Source organism: Aotus nancymaae, unplaced genomic scaffold (assembly GCF_030222135.1).
Source record: "Aotus nancymaae isolate 86718 unplaced genomic scaffold, 86718_ANA_hifiasm-v0.15.2.pri h1tg000008l, whole genome shotgun sequence".
NCBI lineage: Eukaryota > Metazoa > Chordata > Mammalia > Primates > Aotidae > Aotus > Aotus nancymaae.
Genome location: NW_026988419.1, coordinates 6,660,281 through 6,686,299, shown reverse-complemented (window position 1 = coordinate 6,686,299; position 26,019 = coordinate 6,660,281). Strand labels below are relative to the sequence as shown.

At 38.7% G+C, this 26,019-nt stretch overlaps 1 protein-coding gene across 9 annotated transcripts in view; it reads left to right on the top strand.

Moving 5' to 3' along the window:
• The first annotated feature begins 4,867 nt into the window (after positions 1-4,867).
• Positions 4,868-26,019, top strand: part of AGFG1 (ArfGAP with FG repeats 1) — a 71,409-nt gene continuing 50,257 nt past the window's right edge. For all 9 annotated transcript variants that reach the window (XM_021666427.2, XM_021666425.2, XM_021666422.2 and 6 more), the window contains exons 1-2: positions 4,868-5,037; positions 19,756-19,849. In XM_021666427.2, the coding sequence (XP_021522102.1) occupies positions 4,871-5,037; positions 19,756-19,849 (261 nt within the window). In that variant the 5' untranslated portion in view covers positions 4,868-4,870. The remainder of the gene's footprint in view (positions 5,038-19,755; positions 19,850-26,019) is intronic.

Genomic DNA, 26,019 nt, shown 5'->3' with positions numbered 1-26,019 from the left:
CATCTTAGACCTAAACTTCACCTTCCTACAGATCCACAGTTTGGAAATACTGTACCTATTCTTGTCTCTCTCTCTCTCTTTTTTTTTTTTTGAGGCAGGGTCTCACTCTGTCACTCAGCTTGCAGTGCAGTGGCATGATCATAGCTCACAGCAGCCTCAACCTGCTGGGCTCAGGTGATCCTCCGACCTAAGCCACCTGAGTAGCTGAGACTATAGGCACACACCACCACACTCAGCTAATTAAAAAAATTTTTTTTTGTAGAGACAAGGTCTTACTATGTTGCCCAGGCTGGTCTCAAACTCCTGGGCTCAAGCGATCCTCCCACATTGGCCTCCCAAAGTGCTGGGATTACAGGCATGAGCCATTGTGCCCAGCCTTACTCCTGTCTCTTTAAAACAACAAAAACACAAGAATCAACCAACCACTCATTCAACTGTTTGTGTAAGGTGCTGCAGTCAGGCCTTCTGATTTGGGAATTTGTCAGATGATAGACTATGAAGAGATGAGCAACCAGAGAACAAACAAATGACAAGGGAGGACTGCAAATATAGAAACAAATAAGCCGCGGTCTGTGGCATGGGGGCATTTGTTAGTTATGAATAAGAGACTGCTGGGTGTCATATTTAGCCAGCATGGGGCTGGTAAGTAAGCCTTCTGTTTGGATCAGTCAAGGATTCACCTTTGCTTTCATCTCTTGAATGGCCCTGTCAGAATATAACTTCAGGGCCCTAAGTGGCTCCCTGCCTGTAATCCCAGCATTCTGGGGCCAATGCCAGTGGATCACATGAAGTCAAAAGTTGGGGACTGGCCGGGCCAACATGGTACAACCCTGTCTCTACTAAAAATACAAAAATTAGCTGGACATGGTGGTGCATGCCTGTAATCCCAGCTACTCAGGAGGCTGAGGCTGGAAAGTCACTTGAACTCAGGAGGCAGGGCTGAGATTGCACCATTACACTCCAGTTTGGGCAACAGAGCAAGACTCTATCTCAACAACAATAACAACGAAAACTTCAGCTTACCTTAAGTCAAGGGCCTTGTCAAAATACTCAAGAGCCAGCTTTCAGTAGTTCCCACTGGCCAATGATGAGACAATGTAAGCGTCGGGGATATAAAGTATATTAAATATGTTTAAATCCTTGAGTTTGTAATAGCACTTTAAAAATATTGATTGCCCAGCCTGGGCAACATAGTAACAACTTGTCTCTACAACAAATAAAAAAGACAGGTGTGGTGGTCCTAGCTTCTTGATGGGGTACACTGAGGCAGGAGGATCACTTGAGCCCAGGAGTCTGAGGCTGCAGTGGGCTATGACTGTACCATTGTACTCTAGCCTGGGTGACTGAGTGAGACCTATCTCCAAAATACAGATATAGATATATCTCTCTTTATATATTGATCAAAATACATTATTTTTGATCAATATTATTTTGAAAATTTGTGAATAAAGAAAAGGAAACAAATATTTGTCCTGCCTTTCTGACAGGAACGATACCAAATAAAATGGTAGATGGAGGGAAATTTTTTTTCTTTATAGAAAATTTTCAGCTGATAAATGAAGGAATGAAAGAATTAGTTTTATTTATTCATTCATTTATATTTTTTTGAGCTACAGTCTCACTCTGTTACCCAGGCTGGAGTGTAGTGGCATGATCTTGGCTCACTGCCACCTCTGCCTCCCAGGTTCAAGCAATTCTGCCCCAGCCTCCCAAGTAGCTGGGATTACAGGTGCCCACCACCACACACAGCTAATTTTTGTATTTTTAGTAGAGAAGGAGTTTACTATGTTGGCCAGGCTGGTCTTGAACTCCTGACCTCAGGTGATTCACCTGCCTCAGCCTCCCAAAGTGTTGGGATAACAGGTGTAAGTCACCGCTCCCAGCCAGAATGGCAGAATTAGAATATCACTATTTTCTAATTGTTAATGAATGAATAAATCTAGAGATTAATCATCAGTGGCTACTAACATCATGTAAAAGACACTTTCTCCTCAATTTTGTGCCTCCTGATAGAACACAATTAAATGAACGCCTGTGCCGGCAAAAAAACTGAACTGGATACAAGTGAGCTAGATCCAACTACCAATTTCTAGGAAATGGAACCGAGGAACATGTCAAATGATACAGATTATGAGAAACTCTACAGAATAAAGTGCCCAATTACTAAAACAAATAAATTATAATTAAAGAAAAATGGAGAAAGCCAAAGAGACTTTATGAGACATACTACCCAGTTGCAAGGTGTGGGTTCGAACAAACTGTAAAAATCTTATTAAAATATTGATCATTGCCAACTTGAACACTAGTGAGATATTTGTTGATATTTAGGAATTATTAACGTTTTAATTTTAATCTTTCAAGGTGGAGTCTCACTCTATTGCCCAGGCTGGAGTGCAGCGGCGATCTTGGTTCACCGCCACCTCTGCCTCCCGGGTTCAAGTGATTCTCTCACCTCAGCCTCCTGAGTAGCTGGGACTACAGGTGCATGCCATCATGCCTGGCTAATATTTTTTATTTTTAGTAGAGATCGGATTTCACCCTGTTGGCCAGGCTGGTCTTGAAATCCTGACCTCAAGTGATCCACCCGCCTTGGCCTCCCAAAGTGCTGGGATGACAGGCGTGAGCCATTGTGCCTAGCTTATTGTTAACTTTTCAGATATGCTAATGGTATTATGGTTAAGTGTGTAAGCGATCAAGTTTTTATTTTTTAGCGAGACAAATGGAACTATGAATCATTTAGATGAATTATACAAAATCTAGAATTTGCTTTAAAATAATAGGAGAGGGGATGGAGAGGGATGGGTTGAGGTCTTCATAAAGCAAGATTAGCCATCAGCTAATAATTGTTGAAAGTGGTCCATGGACTCGTGGGAGTTTAATATCTTCCATAATAGAAAAGTTTAAAAAGCTGGGAGCTGTAGCTCACTCCTGTAATTCCAGCACTTTGGAAGGCCGAGTTGGGAGGATTATGAGGTCAAGAAATGGAGACCATCCTGGCCAACCTGGCGAAACCTCGTCTCTCCTAAAAATACAAAAATTAGCTGGGCATGGTGGCCCACACCTGTAGTCCCAGCTACTCGGGAAGCTGAGGCAGGGGAATCGCTTGAACCCGGGAGGCGGAGGTTGCAGTGAGCGCCATTGCACTCCAGCCTGGCGACAGAGCGATACTTGGTCTAAAAAAAAAATAGTTTAAAAACATTCATTGGCCAATCTATCTGTCCATTTCTTTTAATATTAAAAACATTAATTATTATTAGTAGTATTATATTAATATGAAGTCTCACTTTCTTGATTCACCCAGTCCATTTCATGGGAGATGTGGTGGTTTGTCTTGGATGTTAGAAAACCTAGATTCTTATCCATTCACCAGCCCAGGGATTTGGGAACTTCAGTTCTCTGGGTCTCCCTGTACTCTTTTGGAAAATGAGAGATGGTAATGATTTCTACCATCCTGCCCGAAAGTTGACAGTTGCAGTGACTAAGAGATTTGGGTCCTGCAGTCTGACTGTCTGCGTTGGAATCGAGCTTTCCCCTAGGTATACCCTTGGGTAAATTTACTTAATCCCTCAGGGCTTCATCTTCCTGTTTTGTAAAATGTAAATAACAACAACGCTGACCACAAAGGGTTGTTGTGAAGATTACAGGAACGATTTCAAGCATTCATTCCACCAATACTGAACACCTGCTCTCCAGCTCTGGGAGGGGAATGTGGTGGAGTGGCAAAGAAAATATAGGGGCCGGGCTGTTTAGAGTCTAAAGGGAGAGCCCAGATCACATACGCTAAAACACTAAATAAGTATTTCAAATAGCTAGAACTGAGACGAAAATACAACGCAGCAATTTGATGGACAGCAACTTCGAGAAAGGTGAGCTGCAACATTAACTAGGCTGATCTGGGACAGTCTGGCAGAGGTGACATCTGAGCCCCACCTGACTTAGAGGACGTCAGCTATGGATGATCCGGGTTTCCATGTGCAGCAGCGGTTCTCAACCCAGGCGACTGCACCGCCCTAAACCTCCCTCCACTTTTGTCAATGTCTGGGGATTTCTGGTTGCCACCACTGCGGATTGGGGGGTTTGTTCTCGTATCTAGTGGGTATAGGCTAGGAACACCGCCCGGGATCCTACAGTGCACAGGACACCCCAAAGCCCCCCAGATTAGCCGGTCCATAGATAAAGAGAGAAGAACAGGGGCAAGGGTCCTGCAGCATTCAGAAAGGAGCTTGCTGTGTTCGGAAAACTCAAAATCCAGTGTGGCTGAGTGAGGATGGTGAAGAATGAGGTGGACGGGGCTAAACTATGGAGCACTTTTCAGGGCATGGTGAGGAATTTGGAATTATCCCAAAGCAGTGGGGAGCCCTTGAAGAATTTTAAACAGAAGGGGAAGGTAACCCCTGTGAAACGCTTTGCATATATAAGCGCTCAGTAAATAGTGTCTATTATTAATATTATTATCACCGTTGTGTCTTCCCTACTTTGCTCCAGACCCGGCCCATGCCTCAGCGCGGCCGCAGTGACTCCTCCTGGCCAGCAGAGGGCGCCAGCCGACACTTGGCCACCGGCCGCCCGGGGCGGGCCTCCTCTTGCCGTCCCCTTCCTCGTCTTTTCCCCTCAGGAGAAATCGGGAAGGTGGCGGCGGTGGCGGTTGTCCCGGCCGGGCCGGTTGGTGTGGCCCGTCAGCCCGCGCACCGCAGCGCCTGCGCCGCGTCGAGCCCAGTAGAGCCGAGCCGCGGCGGCCGGGTCCGGCGCGGGCGGCGCGCGCTGACGGAGGGCGGCGGCCGCGGCCAGGGCGGCCCGTGGGACCGCGGGCCCCCGGCGCAGCGCCGCCCGGCTCCCGGCCCTGCCGGCCTCCTCCCTCGGCACCGCGGCCATGGCGGCCAGCGCGAAGCGGAAGCAGGAGGAGAAGCACCTGAAGATGCTGCGGGACATGACCGGCCTCCCGCACAACCGAAAGTGCTTCGATTGCGACCAGCGCGGCCCCACCTACGTGAACATGACGGTCGGCTCCTTCGTGTGTACCTCCTGCTCCGGCAGCCTGTGAGTGCGGGGCGGCCGGGCGGGTGTCGGGCCCTTCCCGGGAGGTGGGGGAGCGGGCGGCGGGGCCAGGATCCTGCCGGGGCCAGGGAAGCGCGGGGCGGCGTGGGAGGAGGTCGGGGGCGGCCGTTGGGCGCCGGCTGGCGGGCGCGGCGTGGGAGGCTGCGGGCTGGATGCGCTGGGCCGGGGCAGCCGAGCTGGGGATGCGCTTTCGGTTTTGCCGGGTGAGGGTTGACGCTCTGGGCAGCCTTCGTGGGTGGGACGTGGGTGGGGTTGGGGTCAGGGAGGGGGCGGCTGGGGCGAGCCTCCCGGGTCTCCGCCGAGCCTGCGGCTGCCGCCCTCGCTCCCCAGCTCCCCGGGTTGCCGGGCTGTGGGGGGAAGACGCTGGGAGGCCGGGGAGGTCCGTGCGGGTCCTTTGTGTGCCCCGCCTCTCAGCGGCCCGGGCACGGCGGTGCGGAGCGAGGCACCTGCCGGGCGCCGGCGCAGGGGGTCGGGGAGAAGCGGAGGTGGGAAGAGCAGGGACGCCTTGCCAGTGCCTTTTTTCCTGGATCGAGAGTATCTAGGTAACTGGAAGAAAACAGGCACTTCGGAATAGTAGCAGGACGAAAACATCTTAATGGCAGATATGTGAATCCCCAGGGAAAAGTTCGAAAGGATTAATTGCGAGAGCGGAAGGCAGAGGAGCAGATTTGAAGTTATGAGGTTTTACTTTTATGGTCCGAAGAGAGTGTTGAGGAGTTTGGGGAAACTTTTAATGGCAATAAGGTACAGACTAGGAGCTGTATCATTCTAAATATGATGGAGGTATCTGTGAGATGTATCTGTATCTGTTATCAGTACCCAAGTGCCCTGGCTGTACACAGAAATGAGGAGATCTAGCTAGTCAGCATGTTTTCAGAAAGACACTACTGTCCTGAGTTACTGGGATGATTTGTGTTTGTTCTTCTTTGCTTCATTAAGCTTTATTTTGACAAAGATTTTTATTGCTGTGCAATTTCATTTGGAAAAATTTCAGGTGGTTTTGGAGTTGATAAAATGCCTTTATGTTACTGATTATTTTGTATTCAAAGTTACAACGTGGCAGTTGCTAAGTATTCTTAAAACCTTTGCTTGTAAGATTAATACTGAGACAAAGCATATAATACTTTATGTGGGAACATTGATTTATTAGAAAATGCAGAACATGCCCAGTAATACACTATTTGCTTTTTAAAGTTGGGCAAAGAGGCGTTATTAGTATTACATGAGTATAACTTCTTCAGAGGACATTTTTTGAGTGCTTATTAGGTTGTGTAAAGCCCTGGGGTGTGCAAATACAGCAAAGTCTTGTTCTCTTGGTTCTTATAGTCTAGTGGGGATTCATAAGTAAGAAAAAGAGTCATAGCCAAGTACTGTGCTGAGCATTCAAATTGTTTGATAGGAGAGTCCTCACGGTTACTTTTAGGCTGTGTAATCAGGCAGACAGTCTGAGAAGTTGCCAGTTAGTGATATTCTTGAATTGCTACGGAATCACAGAGCTAGGTGATATCAGAGATGTAGTCTGGTTCATTCATTTCATTTACAGAAAAAGGAGTAAAGCTAGAAAGTTGTTACTTACGTTGGACAACGTTGGTTCCAAAATGAAGACAATAGAACAATTTTAATTGTATTTGATTTTTATTATATGCTTAAGAAGTATGTCCTGCTTTTACTAAACACAGGTCCTTTAATGCATTTAAAGTATTCGGTTTGAAAAAAATACATATATCTACAGTTCTGGATTTCTGACATTTCTGTGTAGTCCTTGTAAGTACAGCAGTAAATATGTAATATCAAGGAAATATTTTCCAATTTCTTTCTAGATACCACATTTCAACAACATTTTATATAAAAGGATATCTCAGTATAATGACAGTTGTCTGTCTTAATGAAATTTAATCTGTGGCCGATAGGACTGCATTTCTCTATTGAGTCATTATTCCTCAAATATTTATTGGCCACTTGTCCTGTGTCATATACTGTGGGAGGCACTGGAGTACCTGGATCTTAACTGTTCTATGGAGCGTGCTTTCTAAGTATGTAAACACATGGTACTAGGTACACATGGCTTTGAATTCTGACTCCAAGTATTATGTGGTATTCAGAATGCCACTCAATCTATTTGAGCTTGAGTTTTCTCATATATGAAACAGTGAGGATAAGATTTCCCTTGTAGGTTTTGGATGTAGATTTCTTTTCATTATTAAAAATAATGTATAATAAGTGCCCCATAGATGAGAAGCATCAAGGGAGAGGATATTCCATGAGTAAGGGAACAATACTATATGTGAAAGATATTAAACGAGAAATATCCTAATAAAAATCTATCATTTTGGATTTTATGGTTGTGACTCAAAACCGGAATCAAATTGGTTTAAAAATACGAAGGGTTTATTGATTAATTTTAAAGTAAAGCTATCCAGTGGCTTAATAATAATGCCTAGATTTTCCTCATTCAAGTATGGTTGTCCCCAGCTCCTGGGGCATACATACGGCCTTAATTATGTCGTTGGTCCAACACTTTCAGGAGTTCTGTATTTCCTTCTGATTGGGTTAGCTTAGATCATGTTACAGCTGGACACATGTTCTACTTTATTGTCACAAGGATCCCCAAATAGAGTTCTCAAATCTGAACTCTAGAATTCTTGGGATGTAGGGAATGAAGACTGGAGTGGCAGCCATCAAATGTCTACAGTAGAACACTCAAGAGACAATAGCTGCTGAAGATTTTTTTCTTTGGCAAGCACTAATGCAGGAACATAATTTAGGAAGAATAATATAACTCTTGGGTTTAATAATTATGTATTTACTGTTTAGATGACATGGTATAATTGAAAGAATATGAATTTTGAAGTCAGATTTTGACAATGCTACTAGCTTCATGACTTAGGGCAAGGCATTAAGCTAGGCCACTTCGTGCAGGTTGGCCTAGATCCATCCTCTTAGCCTCCGTTTCTTTATTTGTGATAAGAAGATAACATATAGCTCAGGCTTGTTAAGAGGATTAAATGATACTTATTGAGCACCTACTGTATTTGAGGATAGGGCTAATCAGTGGAGTTAGAGATACTGAAATAAGGCATGCTAACTGCCATTCCTTGATTTACCTGGAAAATATGAATCGTAGCAAATAGTATCCACTGTCATGAATTCTAAATTTTAGGATAGTGGCATCCCTTCTATCATTTATAGTAATATCTTTTTAAAAAGTAAATTGAACTAGTATCTTATTGTTAATGTTACCAGACTTGGAGCTAATCTTTCCTGTTTCTTTTTTTCCAGATGACTCTCCTATATGCTTGAATGATGTTCTTTCAGAGTGTGTAACTGAATTTGGATTGTGAACCTTTAAAATAGAGTAGATTTATATTCTTAATTCCTTTTTTAGATACTTTGATGTGGCCACATTCCGTTACGTATTTTGATAATGTACCATTTCAATTTAGAGTAAGTGGCCAAAATATTTGATACTTTTTCTTTTTTCTTTTCTTTTTTTTTTTTTGAGACAGAGTCTCACTCTGTTGCACAGGCTGGAGCACAGTGTGCGATCTCGGCCTACTGCAACCTCTATCTCCCGGGTTCAAGCCATTCTCCTGCCTCAGCCTCTCAAGTAGCTGGGATTACAGGTGCCCACCACCACGCCCACCTAGTTTTTGTATTTTTAGTAGAGATGGGGTTTTGCCATGTTGGTTGGCCAGACTGGTCTTGAATTCCTGACCTCAGGTGATGCATCGCCTTGGCCTCCCAAAGTACTGGAATTACAGGCGTGAGCAACCTTGCCTGGCCTGGATACTTTTTCATTCGTGAAGGACACATTTTTTATTTTAAGCAGATGTTTATTAAGTGCCAGTTACTAGCTGATGTGCTGGAGATATAACAGTTAAAGTATTTATTGAAAAAAATAAAAACTATTTGAGTGCTAGCTGTGTGACAGACATTCTAGTAACAGTCATATGAGGAAGGTGGTGCTATTATCTAAACTGAACTTTAAGTTGTAAAATTAGTACTCTTAGTGTTTTGCTGTTATAACCTGCTAGAAGTTGGGATCTGGAACTTTGCTGATTCCACCACCAAAGAATGTATGGTTACCATGGTTACTGTAAATTGTTGTGAATTCTATATTTTGGGAATTTAAATGGTAGATTTTACTTCATTGTGTTTTAAATGGCAGAATAGACTTTTTTTTTTTTTTTTTTTGAGATGGAGTTTCACTCTTGTGGTCCAGGCTGGAGTGCAGTGGTGCGATCTCAGCTCACTGCAACCTTTGCCTCCCAGATTCAAGTGATTATTTTGCCTCAGCCTCCCAAATAGCTGGGATTACAGGCATGCACCACCATGCCCGGCTAATTTTTTTTGTATTTTTAGTAGAGACAGGGTTTCACCGTGTTGGCTAGGCTGGTCTCAAACTTCTGACCTCAGGTGATCCACCTCCCTTGGCCTCCGAAAGTGAGCCACCATGCCCTGCCCAGAATAGATATTTTATGATGCATCATAAATGTTTGTTTTATGGCTTTGTCATGCCTTTTATTATTTTTGAGTAACTTCTTAACTCTAAAATGTGTGTTCCTATTTTTGAGTTTTATTGAGAAGATTCAGTGGGAAGATGGTGGCATTCCACCAGCAATTCTTTTGAATTTGGCATGTCCATACTACCATGTGCCGTAATTCTCTTGCTGTTTTTTATATTTGAACTCTAATTAGAAGCTCTCATTCTATGCACTCAGGATTGATAGTAGATAAATTTATAAAAAAATTCAGTTAAAGCAAGCAATCAGTAAAAAAGAGAAAAAATATATACATACACACATACATATACATGTATCTATTTTATTTATATATATATATATATATATATTTAGCACACACAGTTTTTTTTTGTTTGTTTGTTTGGGTTTTGTTGTTGTTTTGAGACAGGCTCTCTATTGCACAGGCTGGAGTGCATTGGCAATATCATGGTTCACTGCACCCTTGACCTTCCTGGGCTCAGGCGATCCTCTGACCTCAGCTTCCCAGGTACTTGGGACTATAGGTGCGTGCACCATGCCCAGCTCATTTTTGTATTTTTTTGTAGAGATGGGATTTTGCCATTTTGCCCATGCTGATCTCCAACTCCTGGCTCAAGCAGTCCTCCCACCTCGGTCTTCCAAATTGTGGGAATTACAGGCGTGAGTTACTGTGCCCTGTCTCAAGATTAGGTTTTTAAATTTTAACATATAACTGTTAATTTGCTGGCATGTAAGACTTTGAATATAGGTCCACTGATTAGATTCTTTGTCTTCTAATATAACCCAGACTCATGCTGTGCTATTTGTGATTTTTAGCATTTTAATGTACTTAGAAAACAGTTTGAATGCTGAATTCTTCTAGGTTTTTATGATTTTTTTTCTCACAGTCCTTTACAGTTCTTTTTTTGTGGTCAAATAGCAGCTTATCTTAGTGACTTGTTTTAGTCTCTAAAATACTTAGTTTAAATGGAAACAATTCTTCTCACTTGTGTCATTGTTTTATATGACATTCATTTAAACTATATACTCACCAAGTATGATACCAACTGTTTTATGAAATACTATACCAAACAAATTTTGATAAGCATAAAACTCACTCTCCTGAGAGAGGAGCAGGAGAGAGTGGCCTTCCAGCCATGAATGTTCATTGTGCAGTAGGCATTAACTTTAGCTTTTTCAGAGGGAAGGAGAAACATAGATTTAACCAGCAAATTGGATAAGAAGGACTCTTCTGTATAGCGCTGTGGGTACCTTTTATACTGGGAAAACTCCAGCATTCAGGGCATGGTGACATCATTTGACCATAACTGGGTATGAAGGTGTATCATTTCCATATTAAGGCTTTTTCTGTTACCATTCAGCCATGATTTTTGGCATGTGATTTTTAAACACTGGCCCTTAGTTTCAAAGAGGATAAAATACAGTTTAGATTAAATTTACATTAAATTTTATAATATTAGTGCATTATAAATGAAAATAATTAAAATATTGTTTTAAAGGAATTTGCTGAGCTCTGGATCTCTATATGAAAATCATTGCCTCTTTAGAAACCTCTGTATCTGTTATGATAGCATTCTTTGGAAAACAGGCAAATCTCCATATTTGATATTTTCGGTCTTTTCTATGCAGCATGCATGATGCTCAGATTTGTGAGAAACTCCTATGGGAATATTCAGGACTAGGTGTTATTACCCCCACCCTCCCATTTTTTTCTTCACTCCATAATGCATTTTCTATTTCAAATCAAAGTGGTGATTGTCTAGGGAAATACAACTTGGATACCTTTAATGTATATAAGAAACGTTTTAAAATCATTTATAACTTTGAGTACTTATATTAGTAGAATGTTCCTTCTGACATCCTTTACAACCTTACACATGGGAACTATTGCTAAAGACACCTGATTGAACATTAGAATGAAATTCATGAACTAACTATACAGTGGGGACAGGAAACTTACTTGAATTGTTTGAAATACAGAGAATGAATTTTTGTTTGAGTTAGAACATACTTTGCTCAAAGACTTCTGACTAAGTAGCAATCTTTTTGATTGACACCATACATGTTTTGTAGAGGGAGGGAGGTCGTAATTATACCTTACTTTTATTCTGGTTGCTTACTGTAGAAGGAATGTTAACAAACTGGAGCATGCTCCAAGGAATGTAATCAAGATGGTAAAAAAGTTTAAAACTATGTATTAGAGGAACATTTGCAGGAACCAAAAATGCTACTAGCTAAAGAAGAAAAGATTAGACAGTGGGAAGCTGTACACATGATCGCTGTCATTGGGTAATTTAAGGCATTGGGAGAGGTAATAGATTTATTTTTATGACTCTAGGGGGAGATACAACACCAGTGTTCGTACATTATGGAGAAACAGTTTATGTTTAGAAAGGAAAAAGGAATTTTCCTTACAATTATTGGATTCCAAAAATTCTTGTCTTTTTCCGCATTTCTGTTTTTTTTAATTTTATTTTATTTTTGAGATGGAGTCTCGCTCTGTCTCCCAGGTAGGAGTGCAGTGGTACCATCTCAGCTCACTGCAACCTTCATCTCCCAGGTTGAAGAGACTCTACTGCCTCAGCCTCTCTGTTAGCTGGGATTACAGGCATGAGCTATAATGTGCTTCCTTTAGTATGATCAGATGTTTCAACTCCTTTTTTTTTTTTTAAATAAACCGTTTCTGGGTACTTTTGTAATCATCTGCTCTAGAAGTGCTGCTGTCTAGGTCTGCTGTGCAGCTCTCATACCGGAACTTTTCTTCTACCTTCATTCTGGAAATTCCCTTCACTTGTAACCTATGTTAGACGCTCTTTTTCCAGGACCCCCACATTTCCATTATCCACCTGTTGAAAGGTGAATGAGAGGTCATTTTTCAAAGCCACAAAGCTGACAATGTTTTATTCTGCCCTTATTTTTAAACTTAGTTTGTCTATACTCACAAAGGTGAAAATACTTTACCCTTGGAACTTTTAATGTATTGCTTAGTTGTCTTCAAACCTTCAGTGTTGCTGTTGAGAAGTCTGATGCTGTTCTTATTACTGATTCTTTCTGACCCACTTTTTTTTCTTCCCTCTTTTGGAGTATATAAGATCTTCTTTTATTCCTGCTGTTCAGAACCTCATATTGAAGTATTTTGGTGTAGGTCTTTTGTTCAGTGTTTTAGGCTTTTTTTTTTTTTCGACTCTGTTTGGAAACTCACGCTTTTTATAGTTCAGACATATTTTCTCCAGTCTTCTTTTTTGGGGAATATAAAAGCCCGTGATGCCACTGTTCTGGAAGCCAAGCTGAGGGAGGTGACTCTCATTCTCTGTGTTCAGTGTTAGATAATCCTCCAGTTTTTAACATGGTCTTCAGCAGTATCTGAGTTTGGAGTCTCTGTGCTATAACCTCTTTAAACTTTCCTTCAGACTTCTGCCTAGGGCTGGTGGGAGTTTGCTTTTGACTGTTGAGAAGCTGAAATGTCTAATGATTTCTGACCCCACTTTAGCCCCCACCCTGTATCCGGTTCCTTCAGTAAATCTTCATAGGCCCTGTGGTGGGAATCAATTTCTATTTGGCTTCTCCCACCTTTGCAGGAGCTTCTGTTTTCGCTTTCTCCATAAAGTCAGTCACTGCTGTAGGATATAACACTGCAGGAATTTTTTTTTTTTTTGAGGCAGAGTCTTGCTCTGTTGCCAGGCTGGAGTGCAGTGGTGAGATTCTGGCTCACTGCAACCTCTGCCTCCTGGGTTCAAGCCATTCTCCTGCCTCAGCCTCAGGAGTAGCTGGGACTACAGGCACGCACCACCATGCCCAGCAATTTTTTTTGTATTTTTAGTAGGACAGAATTTCATCATGTTGGCCAGGATGGTCTCGATCTCCTGACCTCTTGGATCCACCTGTCTTGGCCTCCCAAAGTGTTGGGATTACAGGCGTGAGCCACCACACTCAGCCTTTTTTTTTTTTAATCTTCCAAATTTTGTTATTAGAGAACTGTCGTGTGCTTTGGGCTCCTCTCTTGTTCTCTGACCCTGTCTCTTTATTTATTTTAATTTTTGTGGGTACATAGTAGGTGTATGTATTAGGTACATAGTAGGTGTATGTATTTATGAGGTACACAAGATGTTTTGATATAGGCATACAGTGTGAGATAAACGCATCATGATAACCCTCTGTCTCTTGTGGGCTAATACCTGCGTATTCCTTTGCTGTCATTTCATGGGGGGTTTGGGGATGTGAAGACATTTAGATTTTGTCTACCACTTTTAACTAGAATGACTTAAATAGGTTTAAATCATAACCTGAATATTATTTTTTAGATGCTTGTTCTAAGTGTTACAAGGACCTTATGGCATAGTATTTGGGGCTTTCCCAAAAACCCAAAATAGCAATTGGATTTATATCATGCTTATTATTATATATGGAAAGCTAAATATATTCAGTTTTTTAATGTTGGACTCTGGATAGACGAATATTTTGGACTAGCCAACATATACAGTGTCTCGGCATCAATAGTTTGTAGATTTGATAACCTACTAAAGGCATCTTCCATCTGTTCTAGATTTTAAATGTATTATTTTATACTATGAAACATTATAAGTAAAATTTTTAGTAAATAATCAGGATGGGCTAGATCTAAATGTCAACTTTATTACTTTCTGCCAATATTATTAGCAACCACATAAACTTCCACAGGTTATTAAAAATATTTTAACCAGCTTCTCCCACAGCAGGAGAAAAACAATTAATAAAACTAAATAAGCTTTCCTACTTACTCATCCAGCACAGATTGTTATGTGAATTGAACAAATGGCTATTAGCAAGATTGTTTGAGGCCTAGTTTAAGAGCAGCATACTGATGGACATATGGAATGAGTCACACCATCTGGTTATAGTCATACCTGGGTGGTGGTCATTAAAACTAAATCTCCTGGGGATCTGCAAATGACTTAATTACACTACAAAAACATACTGGGCTGCACCAATAGGTTACTTTGAACTTCTTGAAACCAGTTAACTTGTAAACATATTTTCAGAATATCAAAACTGCAGTTATTAAGTGAGGTTTTTTTCTTGTTTGTTTGTTTACTACAAACCTGAAGACTTAAAATGTGCATTTTAGGATCTGGAATGGGTGATACTTCAGTATTGGCCCTATAAAAGTAATGTGGTTTACTTACCCAACACTTTCATCCTATAGTTATGACTAATATCATTACAGAAAAGTGTTTTATAAACACTGAGTTCACCCTGCAGCTAGACGAGCCTTAGCAAGAAAGGGAAGTGACACCAGATTCCAGAAATACATCTTAAAAATATTTGTTTTGATTTATGAAGGATTTTATTCACTTAAATGATCAAATTTCGTAGGTGAAGATAGTCTGCTAATGATAAAAAATTTAATTAGTGTGAAAATTTTGGTTACTATAGAAACATGAAATCAGGACTACAGTTTTTTATTTCTTTTTTTTTTTTTAAGACGGGGTTTCACCATATCGGTCAGGCTGGTCTCGAACTTCTGACTTTAGGTGATCTGTCCACCTCAGCTTCCCAAAGTGCTGGGATTACAGGTGTGAGCCACCGTGCCTGGCTTAGTTTTTTATTTCTTAAGTGAACATGCATTGTAATTTTTTGGTATACGGTTCTGTAAATCTTAACATACGTGTAGATTCATGTAGCCACCACTAAAATTAGGACATGCAAGTTTTCCATCACTCCAAAAAACTCTTAGGCCTTGTTTTTTCTCACCTCCTGGCAATTACTGATCTGTCCTTCCAACACTACCGGTTTTGTCTTTCCAAGAACGTTGTGTAAATGGACTTAAAACTTTTCTAGATTGCCTTTTTTCACTCAACGTATTATCTTAAGATTAATCCAAGGTAGTTGTCATTTATTTTAATAGTTTTTTCTCCGTATTGCTGAGTAGTATTCCATTGCTTGTTTGTTTTTCCACTGCCCATTTGAGGAGTTTCTAGTTCTTGAGATATATATGAATAGAAATGCTGTAAATGTTTATGCACAGGTTTTTGGCTGAACATAAGTTTTCATTTCACTCGAGTGAATATCTAGGGCTAGGTTGTATGGCAGATAATGTTTAATTTTATTAAAACATTGACAAAATTTTTTGGTTTTGTTTTGATTTTCCCTTTTACTGGTAGAATTCCATCTTCTTTTAAGGTCACAGTTGAAATTGTACTATTGATAACATTCCAGATTTAATCAACATTTTAATGTTATATTAATATGGGGTCTTTAAAAATACAAAGTAGTCTCATTTAAGTGGTTTTTTTTTGTTTGTTTTTTTTTTGTTGTTTTTTTGAGACAGAATTTTGCTCTGTGGCCCAGGCTGGAGTGCAGTTGTGCAATATCAGCTCACTGCATCCTCTGCCTCCTAGGTTCACATGATTCTCCTGCCTCCTGAGTAGCTGAGATGACAGGCATTTGTCACCGTACCTGACTGATTTTTGTATTTTTAGTAGAGATGGAGTTTCACCATGTTGGCCAGGCTGGTCTCAAACTCCTGACCATAGGTGATCTACCCTCCTTGGCTTCCCGAAGTGCTAGGATTACAGGTGTGAGTCACCGCACCCACCTCATTTAAATGTTATTGTTGGTAAACATGTTTATTTGATTTCATTACTTATATGCAAGAACTATTAACATTTTGGAGTATTTGGATTTTTTTTTCAAATTTAAAAAAATGGTCTGAGAATATTATATAATTTTTATCTGAAAAAATTAAAGCACAAGTGTAATTGTGCATAATGTCATACTTTTAAAAATTGTAATTTATTTAATCACTTCCTTTTTGGTGTTTCTGATATTTTCCTATTGTGAATAATGTTTGGTGAATGTCTTGTACATAGGTGGTCAGCTATATATAGAATTCTTTGTTTAGAATTGATTCCCAAAAGTGGCATAGCTGGGTCAAATGACAGTAATGAGGTTCTTAATAAAAAATGGTGAGTTTATCCCACTATCAGTGTTTGAGACTACTCATTTTTTTGGTGAGGAGGGGTGGGGGGGCAAGACTACTCATTTTCTTTGCATCTCATCACTCTGAATGCTACTTAAGACATTCATGGAATCAGTCAGTCTTCAGCTTTTTCTCAGACTCTTATAAGCATGTAAAATCCATGTACAAAGCTTTGGAAGACTAAAAAATGAAAAATCTTTGTATAGCCTTGGATTGAGAATATAGTTAATCTCCCTGGATAAATGGAAAATAAAAGAACAATCAGAGAAAGCAACATGAACACACATAAAATTTCCTTGTGGTTACTCAATTTATGTAATAAATGTAGCCTTGTAAAATTGTCATTTTGTAAATTGAATCTTATTTTGAATGTACCGAGAGAGAGCTCATTTAAATAAATCCTGTAATGAGTAACAAATCCTGTAACAGATTTCACTTGGGAAAAAATGTCCTTTCCTCATTTGGTTATGAGTACATTCTGGTTGTACTTGTTTCATAAGTTCAAAATGTTGTTCACTTATTTAGGTAATATGAATACCTTCTTTGTGCATTAATAGACCCTGTGATATGGTAGGGCCTGGGATATATTTACACACTGCACTGCATTTGTGAGATTACATATGTGTGATGTAACTAAAAAGAGTCAGGGTTAGCTTTATGAATTGCTGTTTCCTCACTGAACAGTTTGAGAAGTATACAGGTATAGTTGTTTGCTCCAAAATTTCTAAAACATAATCCTTTTAATAGTGTTTCATATTTCTTCATCAGAAAGTTATTCTTTTGCCTTTTCCATTTTTAAAAAGGAGATATTACCAGAAAGTGGAAAGGTAAAGCCTTGTCTGGATCAAGGAGGAGATGTCACAGAATAAGGAGAGACAAAGTTGCAAAGTGAGAGGGAAGTAGTAAAGGCGTTTGAGAGAACAATAATATGTTAATTACTTTTTAAATTGTTTTGGAACAAAGTAGAATATAAGTATTTTATCAAATGATTAAACCCTCCCTGAAAGTAGTGGATTAAATGTTGTTCTCATAATACTGATGAGTTGGAAACAGTGTCGCGCCCTAAGTGAGCGATAATGACTTTTCTTAAGTTTCACTTTGGAAATTTATTTATTTATTTATTTGATACGGAGTCTCACTCTATTGCGCAGGCTGGAGTGCAGTGGTGCAATCTCTGCTCACTGCAACCTCTGCCTCCTGGGTTCAAGCGATTCTCCTACTTCAGCTTCCCAAGTAGCTGGGACTACAGGTGTGTGCCACCACGCCCAGATAATTTTTGTAGTTTTTAGTAGAGACAGGGTTTCACCACCTTGGCCAGGCTAGTCTCAAACTTCTGACCTCAAGTTTTCCTACATTGGCCTCCCAAAGTACTGGGATTACAGGCATGAGCCACCGCACCTGGCCACTTTTGGAAATTTGGAACTAATCTGTAGAGCTTTAATTTGTTCGAACTCCTGACCTCAAGTGATCCGCCCATCACGGCTTCCCAAAGTGTTGGGTTTGCAGACATGAGCCACCGTGCCTGGCCAAGTTTGAGAGTTTTACCAGAATAAAATTTCATTAACTTACTTCTTCTTGTTCAATCTTTATTTCCCTATTTTATGACAACAGAAGGAAAAAAAATCACTATAAAATTTAAGCAAAGTAAAACAACAGTCAAACCCAAGTTAACTTTTCCCTGCTTCGAAATATGAAACAAATGAAGTGTAATTTGTCTTAATTAAAATCATGATCTGAAAGATGACATTTATCTATGACAAGGGGGAGGGAGAAAAAGAAGCAGTGAATTGAGGAGCTTCTACTTAGTGTTTTGACAAAATTTTTTGACAACTTTTTTTTTCTTCTGAGACAGATTCTTGCTCTGTCGTCCAGGCTGGAGGTCAGTGGCGCGATCTTGGCTTGCTGCAACCTCTGCCTCCTGGGTTCAAGCAATTTTTGTGCCTCAGCCTCCTGAGTACCTGAGATTACAGGTGCATGCCACCACGCCCAGCTTATTTTTGTATTTTTAATAGAGATGGGGTTTTGCCATGTTGGCCAGGCTGGTCTTTTGAGTGATCTGCTCACCGTGGCCTCTCACAGTGCTGGGGTTACAGACATGAGCCACACAGTGTCTGCCACCAAAATAGCATATATTTCTAGAATGTTATGCACCATATTTAATTATTCAAAATGTTCTCAGAATATTTTTTAAAGACTTTTGGTACATTCACTATTTTATATTTTACATCATTGTTAAATCTCTTATTTAGTTAGCAAGAGTGATTACAAATTGATTGACAGATTTTTAAAAAATATTGCTACAGTAATTTCTGTAAGACCCAGATTTCAAATGAGACCTTTGTCAGAGGCCATGACCCCAAAGTAGTTTTATGGAGCATTGCATAGGTTACTTGTTACTTTGCATAAATTATTTGGCCATTATTCTTGCAGGTGGACCTGCTCACAAGATAGTTGGACAACATGTAAATAGTTATTAACTCTCTTTGAGTGCATTTCCACTCAGTTTTTCATGTGTGTTCAAACATCAAGATTAAGTCTTTTTAAGGCCATCCATACAGAAAAGGACTCAGGGTTGTAAAGGACCTTAAAAATCATTTAATCATGCATTCAGCGGTTTTTATATCTCTTTCCCATGTCCCTGCGATTTCCTCTTGTACACTCACTGCCTTCTGAGGTAACTAAAAATGTTCTTTATTATAAATTCTTACTTGAATTGATGGCACGATAGGACTTTACCCATTGGTTGTCTCATTTTGTTACATTACTTTTCATATTGTTTTCTAAATTAGTCTTAAACTTACTTAAAGGTAACAGCTGTCTGATAAGGATATTTGTATAGCTTCAGTCTTAATATATCATTGTTGGTTTCTTAGGAAATATGAAATATTTAAAGAATTACAATTCTTTACTGTGGAGCTCTTCACATGTATAGTCTTTTCCTATCATCAGAAACACACTAAAGCTCTCTTTGCATCTCCTAGAAGCTTGTGTGTCACAGTTATTTTAACTAGGTAGTTAATTGAATTTATTGTTAAGTCTACTATTTAATGAGTATAACCAAACTTACTTTAACATCTATTATGAAGCTTAATAGTTTAAAATAATTTAAAAATACTTGGAGTTTACGGAATGAAAACACTGTTTCAAGTTTGTGTGTCGGTTAAAATGTTTGAATCACTATATGTGTCATTTAAAAAAATGTATGTACTAGTAAATTTTATAAAATATTTTATCTTTTAGGCGAGGATTAAATCCACCACACAGGGTGAAATCTATCTCCATGACAACATTCACACAACAGGAAATTGAGTTCTTACAAAAACATGGAAATGAAGTAAGTGTGTGTTTTTTTTTTGTTTTTTTTTTTTCAATTTTCAACTTTTTTGTTGGCAGTCGTTTTAATAAGATTAATGAGTTGTTTAAAATGTTGAATTTCATGGCCTTAAAAAAGTTATTTTTGTATTCTATATTTAGATATTTTAGAATATACTCATTTAAAAATATATTTGGAATTAATCTCTACTACATAAACACTTTAAATCTGAGGTGAAATGTATTTCAAATTCATCAGTCTTGAATATAAAAGGCATTTCAGAGTACGTCATTACTACAATTACTGTTAGTCTTCGCTTTAAAAGTCAAAAAGGAAGATAATTTATTTTGCGATTTTATATTAAACTTGTTAGGCTGTTGTTGTATGTTCAGCTTTCACTTGAAGTCCTCTCCTTTATTTTTTGTAAATTTTTATCTTTGGATATATATGTGATGTGTAATGTTTAGCAGGTATTCAGTAGGGAAGCGGTTAGTAGTTCTCTGTGGCAGCCAAGTGTCATGGGGAGCCAGGTGATATAAAGATTTGGTTGGAAGCTTTTTTTCTTCTTGCCTTTAATGGGCTTCCAGTAATTCCATTCTGTTTGCTTGTTTGCTTTTAGGTATATGTTTTGCTATTAGTAAAAGTTTTAAAACTTTTTCTAATATTTTTTAAATTAATAAAATTAACAAAGAAAGTAGGCATTTTTTATAATCCTGGGGTAAGGATGAGCCAGTCAACCCAAGTTGATTAATAATAGCTATTATTATTTCACAGAAAAGTCTTATTTTCTAGAAAGGAATAAGTAGTACTTTAGTGGTACTCTTCCAGTTGCATCTTTGATATCCTTAATAAACATAAAATAAGTTAAATATTACGATTTTATAAGTATTAATCTTCTCTTTGACCCTTAGAAATTATGTGCAAGTGTTTTACACTTTGCCTTTCTTCCTAATACTTAGAAAGTCATATCTTAAAACCGTTTGCCTACTTGCAATGTCCATGTGCTTTTGGTTCTAAAATAGTGAGGAAATATAAATTCACAGCTATGAAATATTTTTAAATACATGATTTAAAGAAGAGAGCATATTTTGAAGTCTCCAAATTTTGCAAATGACAAATTATTTTCAGTATTCAGATTCCAGACTAATGTGAATACATTATAAGAATGTGTAAAGCTGGATGAAAGGGTAGGAGGTTTTTAATGACAGTAAGCATAGAACAATATATATATTGATTAAAATACAATTTTAACTATTTGTATAAAGTTTACAAGTAGGATTAACTTAACACTGCACACTTGAAGTTACTTTCTTAGAATATTGGCTTAGTGTGCAAAATTTTGGAAATTAGAATGGAATCAGAAATAAAGAATATTATTCTATTTTTAGATTTAAAATATGACAATAGGTAAAACCAGAGTAACAAAACTATGATAACAGCAGTCCATTGAAGAAGTCAAAATATAATAACATGTGACATAAGGTTAGATGGAAACTGGTCGAAAAAATACCAAGATTGAAGGAGTATATATTTTTAATTGTGGTAGGAACATTGATCTACCGTCTTAACAAATTTTTACCTGTGCAATATTGTATGCTTAACTATAGAGACAGTGTTGTATAGCAGATCGCTAGAAATTAATCATCTTGTATAACTGAAATTTTATATCATTTGAATTACAGCTCCTCATTTTATCCTCTGCCCCTGGTGCCCCTGATTCTACTCTCTGCTTCTATGGATTTGACTATTTTAGATACCACATATAAATGGAATTAAACAATATTTGTCATTCTGTGATTGGCATATTTCACTTAGTGTAATGTCCTCAAGATTCATCTTTATTGTCATGTATGGCCGGATTTTAAAGGGAGTATTTTTTAAGGCTGTAGCATTAAGGTAAATTTAGAATATATAAAATAAATAGTTGATTTCAGGGAACTCACTGTATCAGAAAGTAGAAGCAAAATATATGAAATGCATTCATGAATCTTAAGTCCTACAAAGAGGTATGCAGGTTGATAGACCACTCAAAGCACTTACCATGACAATCACTGTTACTGTGCTGGGCATTATGGATGTGGTTATAGATATGTAACATTGGCTTAGTGGACAGAGGGCTCACAGTTGGAGTGACAGATCAGTAACATAATTGCAGCATGGTGTTAGATAAATAATGATAAGAATAAGAAGTATCAGAAGTAGTATGGAGAAGGGACTTAGTCTTTTAGTGGGAAGGAGAGGATTGGGAAGACCCCACAGAAGAGGTAACACATTTGCTGGTTTTTGAGGGTAACTAGGACCTAAGCTGATAGAGAAAGTCACTGAAGATGGAGCAAACAATACAAAAAGAAAAAGGGAAACTTTCAATAGATTGCTAGAAAATATACTAACCTTGTAAATGCTTGTTAAGAAAGACAAACATACCTTCTCATAGTGTACCAAAGGACATCTTAGAACCAAAATAATTGGACAGGTATATTTGGTTCTTTATAGTATTAACAGTATCTTTGTTTTTAAAATTTTGAGAGGTGTTTAGAGGATGAAGATATGAAGTGTGAGATAGTTGCTGCAGCTTTATAACCAAATCTTTGTGGATTTCAAGTACAAGTGTTTTATTATCAGCTTATCTTTTTAAAACCTTTAAATCATAAGTATCACATGTGTAGGGAATAGTACCAGAACTTAAGTTTATATTTCAAAATAAGTTGCCATGTTTCTCTCGTCACCTTTCAGTAGTTTGGAAAGGACCATATTCAGTCACATAAGTTTTGAATTAAAAAGGCACTACCATACATCTTGTGCATGAATGGGTTCATGCCTGAAGAAGGGTATTTCCAAAACTAAAAGATCAGAAAGTGTATTGGCTTTGGCAGCAGCCTTGGATCTTTGACCCCCACCAGGGAGTTATAGTATGCATGGGGGCATGTTTGGTTGTTGTCACTATTGGAGGATGTTGCTGGCTTAAGCAGGCAAGCGCCATGAGTGATGAGTGACTTATAATGTTTTGGACAGAATTAACCTCCATACCATATGCTATGAATATTCCTCTAGACATTTATATATGGGAAACATCTGTGTACGATCATCTGCATATATAATTTAATTTTGTCTTACATACTTGGATCATAGTTCAACATCCTATTGCCAAAAAAAAGTCATGCTCCAAGCCCGGAATCAGAGTGGGGTGGGCTACCAAGTTACAGAGCAAATGGCATGGATACAATCACACAACTGATGGCAATACTAATTATGCATAGAGACCATACTTTTTACAGAGTATATCATTACTTTCTACAGAAAGTAATGACACAAGTTGGTTTACAAATTTCTTGACTATTGCTTTAGTGTTTATAGACTTCTACAGTGTGTTTGGTGAAGCAGATATGTACATTATTAAGTTATAGAACATAATACGCCAGATGCTAGTAAAATATTTTGCATTGGAGCACTTTGTATTTAGTTGGTGAAGTAATTTTTGTCATTTTTTCAAAACCAAAATAGTTTATAAAAAATTTCCACGTATTTATTTTGTAATGCTTTCTTTTGTATGATACAGTTATTTTTAAAACAAATCTGTAGTGATCTTGGCGCTGTGGCTCCCCTGTAATCCCAGTACTTTGGGAGGCAGAGGCAGGATGATTCCATGAGGCCAGTACTTGGAGACCAACCTAGGCAAGAAAGTGAGATCCCGTCTGTAGAAAAATTTAAAGATTAGCCAGGCATAGTGGTACACATCTATAGTCCCAGTTAACTCAGGAGGCTGAGGTGGGAGCATCGCTTGAGCCCTGGAGTTTAAGGCTGCAGTGAGCCATGATCATGCAACTGTACGCCAGCCCAGATGACAAAGTGAGATACTGTTTCGAAAAAAAAAAAAATTCCATAGTGATCTTCTGTATGTCCTTTTTTGTAATGTCATGGGCAAATCATGGTTTTCTAGTTAATGGAAGTTGGGTTAACTTCTCATTATAAACTTAATGGAAGGTAGGCTGGTGAACACTGCTATAGATAGATAATTCAATAGAAAGAAAATGCAGGGCCAGGTGCGGTGGCTCACGCCTGTAATCCCAGCACTTTGGGAGGCCAAGGTGGGTGGCCAATATGGTGAAACCCCATCTCTACTAATAATGCAAAGAATTATCTGGGCGTGGTGGTGGACACCTGTAGTCCCAGCTACTTGGGAGGCTGAGGCAGGAGAATTGCTTGAACCTGGGAGGCAGAGGTGGCAGTGAGCCAAGATTACTCCACTGCACTCCAGACAGAGTGAGACTCCATCCCCAAAAAAAAAAAGAAAAGAAAAAGAAAAAAAAATGTAGAAATAATTTTATTTTGAAATATATTGTTTATGTTTTATAGTATCAAGTTAACCTTCCTAGTTGTTTTAAGACTAAGAGGAAAAGCATTACTACTGGCCAAGCATGGTGGCTCATGCTGGTAATCCCAGCATTTTGGGAGGCTGAGGCGAATGGATCAGTTGAGGCCAGGCGTTCGAGACCAGCCTGGCCAACATGGGGAAACTCTGTCTCTACTAAAAATATATATATTAAAAAATTAGCCAGGCGCGGTGATGTGTACCTGTAATCCCAGCTACTCTGGTGGCTGAGGTGGGAGAATTGCTTGAACCTGAGAGGTAGATATTATAGTGAGATTGTGCCACTGCACTCCAACCTGGGCAACAGAGTGAGACTCTGTCTCAAAAAAAAAAAACAAAAAGCATTACTGTTGATGCTCCACAGGCATAGTCTGTGTGTTAGGAGTAAACTCAGGCATTGCATACCAGTATTTGATTATCTTTATACTGGATTAAAAACAAACCAAAATGATTGCTTTGAAAATAAACCCATGAAATAGCACACTTTTCTCCTGTTAACATTCATGACTGATTCATTCTTGAAGCAGAGATTTATTAATAAATTACCTGCTGTGTGCCAGGAACTGTCCCTAGGTCCTAGGGATACAAAAACAGAGATGACTTCTGCCCTCCCCTTGCAGTCTTGTAGGGAAGGAGACACAATAAAAGTACAGAGGTCTTGTGCTGACAGCTCAGATTTGGACTATGCAGGTTGTGAACCTTGGGCAAGAGGCTTCTGAGCCTGAGTTTATATTATTAGTAACTATAATACCTATGTGTAGAAATCCTAGGGTTTTTTGAACTAGGCCAACTTGGGAAGATTCCCAGTGTATTTCTTGTCAGATAATATTTATTCATTGAATCTGAATCTGAAGTGGTATAAGTCATAAGAAGAATTATCAATTTTTATTTTCATTCCTGGTTTGTATGGTTTCATTAGGGGTTTTTTTGGTTTTCATAGCATACTGTCATATCATTTACATTACTATTTGGATTATGTATTTAAACTCTTGGAGCGTTTTAACTTTGATTTTAATAATGAAAATACTATTATTTTAGTAACAACAGATTGTCATTGTAGAATGGGAAAGTTAAGTTACATACTCATTAATTCAGAATTTACAATTATTATGTTACTCATTGCAGGGGTTGGCAAACTGTTTCTAATGGCCCGATAGTAAATATTGTAGGCTTTGTGGGCCACCTGCATTCTCTGTTGCATATTCTTGTTTGAAATCCACTGCCGCCTCTCCCCCGCCCCCAATTCTTTAGTGTAAAAACCACTTTTAGATTAAGGCAGTATAAAAACAGGCCACTGACCCAGTTTGGTCTGTAGATTGAAGACCTGTTGATTGAAGATGTATAGAACTCTTGTTTTTCAGCTTGCAATATAAATCCTTTTATGATCTGGCATCTTAACTTAGCTAATCTTTTCTTAATATTATTGCCAGCAGAAATACTTTAACTACAATGGTCTTTGTTGTCTTTTCCATACATGCTCTCTGTGTTCTAGTTTTCTTGCCATTTTACTGATGCTGGCTTTTATTTTTGCTTGATTCTTCTCTTCTAACCCTATCAGTCTTTGGGGAGTTTTTATCTCTCATAGATACTAACATCTCCATATGTATTTTAAACTGTTTTTAAAAATAGCATTCACTATAAGATTTACAAAAAAATTTTTTTTGTTACTGCTCTTAGTTTCTTCTGTATCGGTTTTACTGCCTTCAAGACATTATAGACATTTCTGTGGCATAATCTTGCATACTTTTTAATTATACCTAAAGCAGTGAAAATGCACAAGCATATATACCCAAGTGAGTTTCTTTTTTTTTTTTTTTTTGTG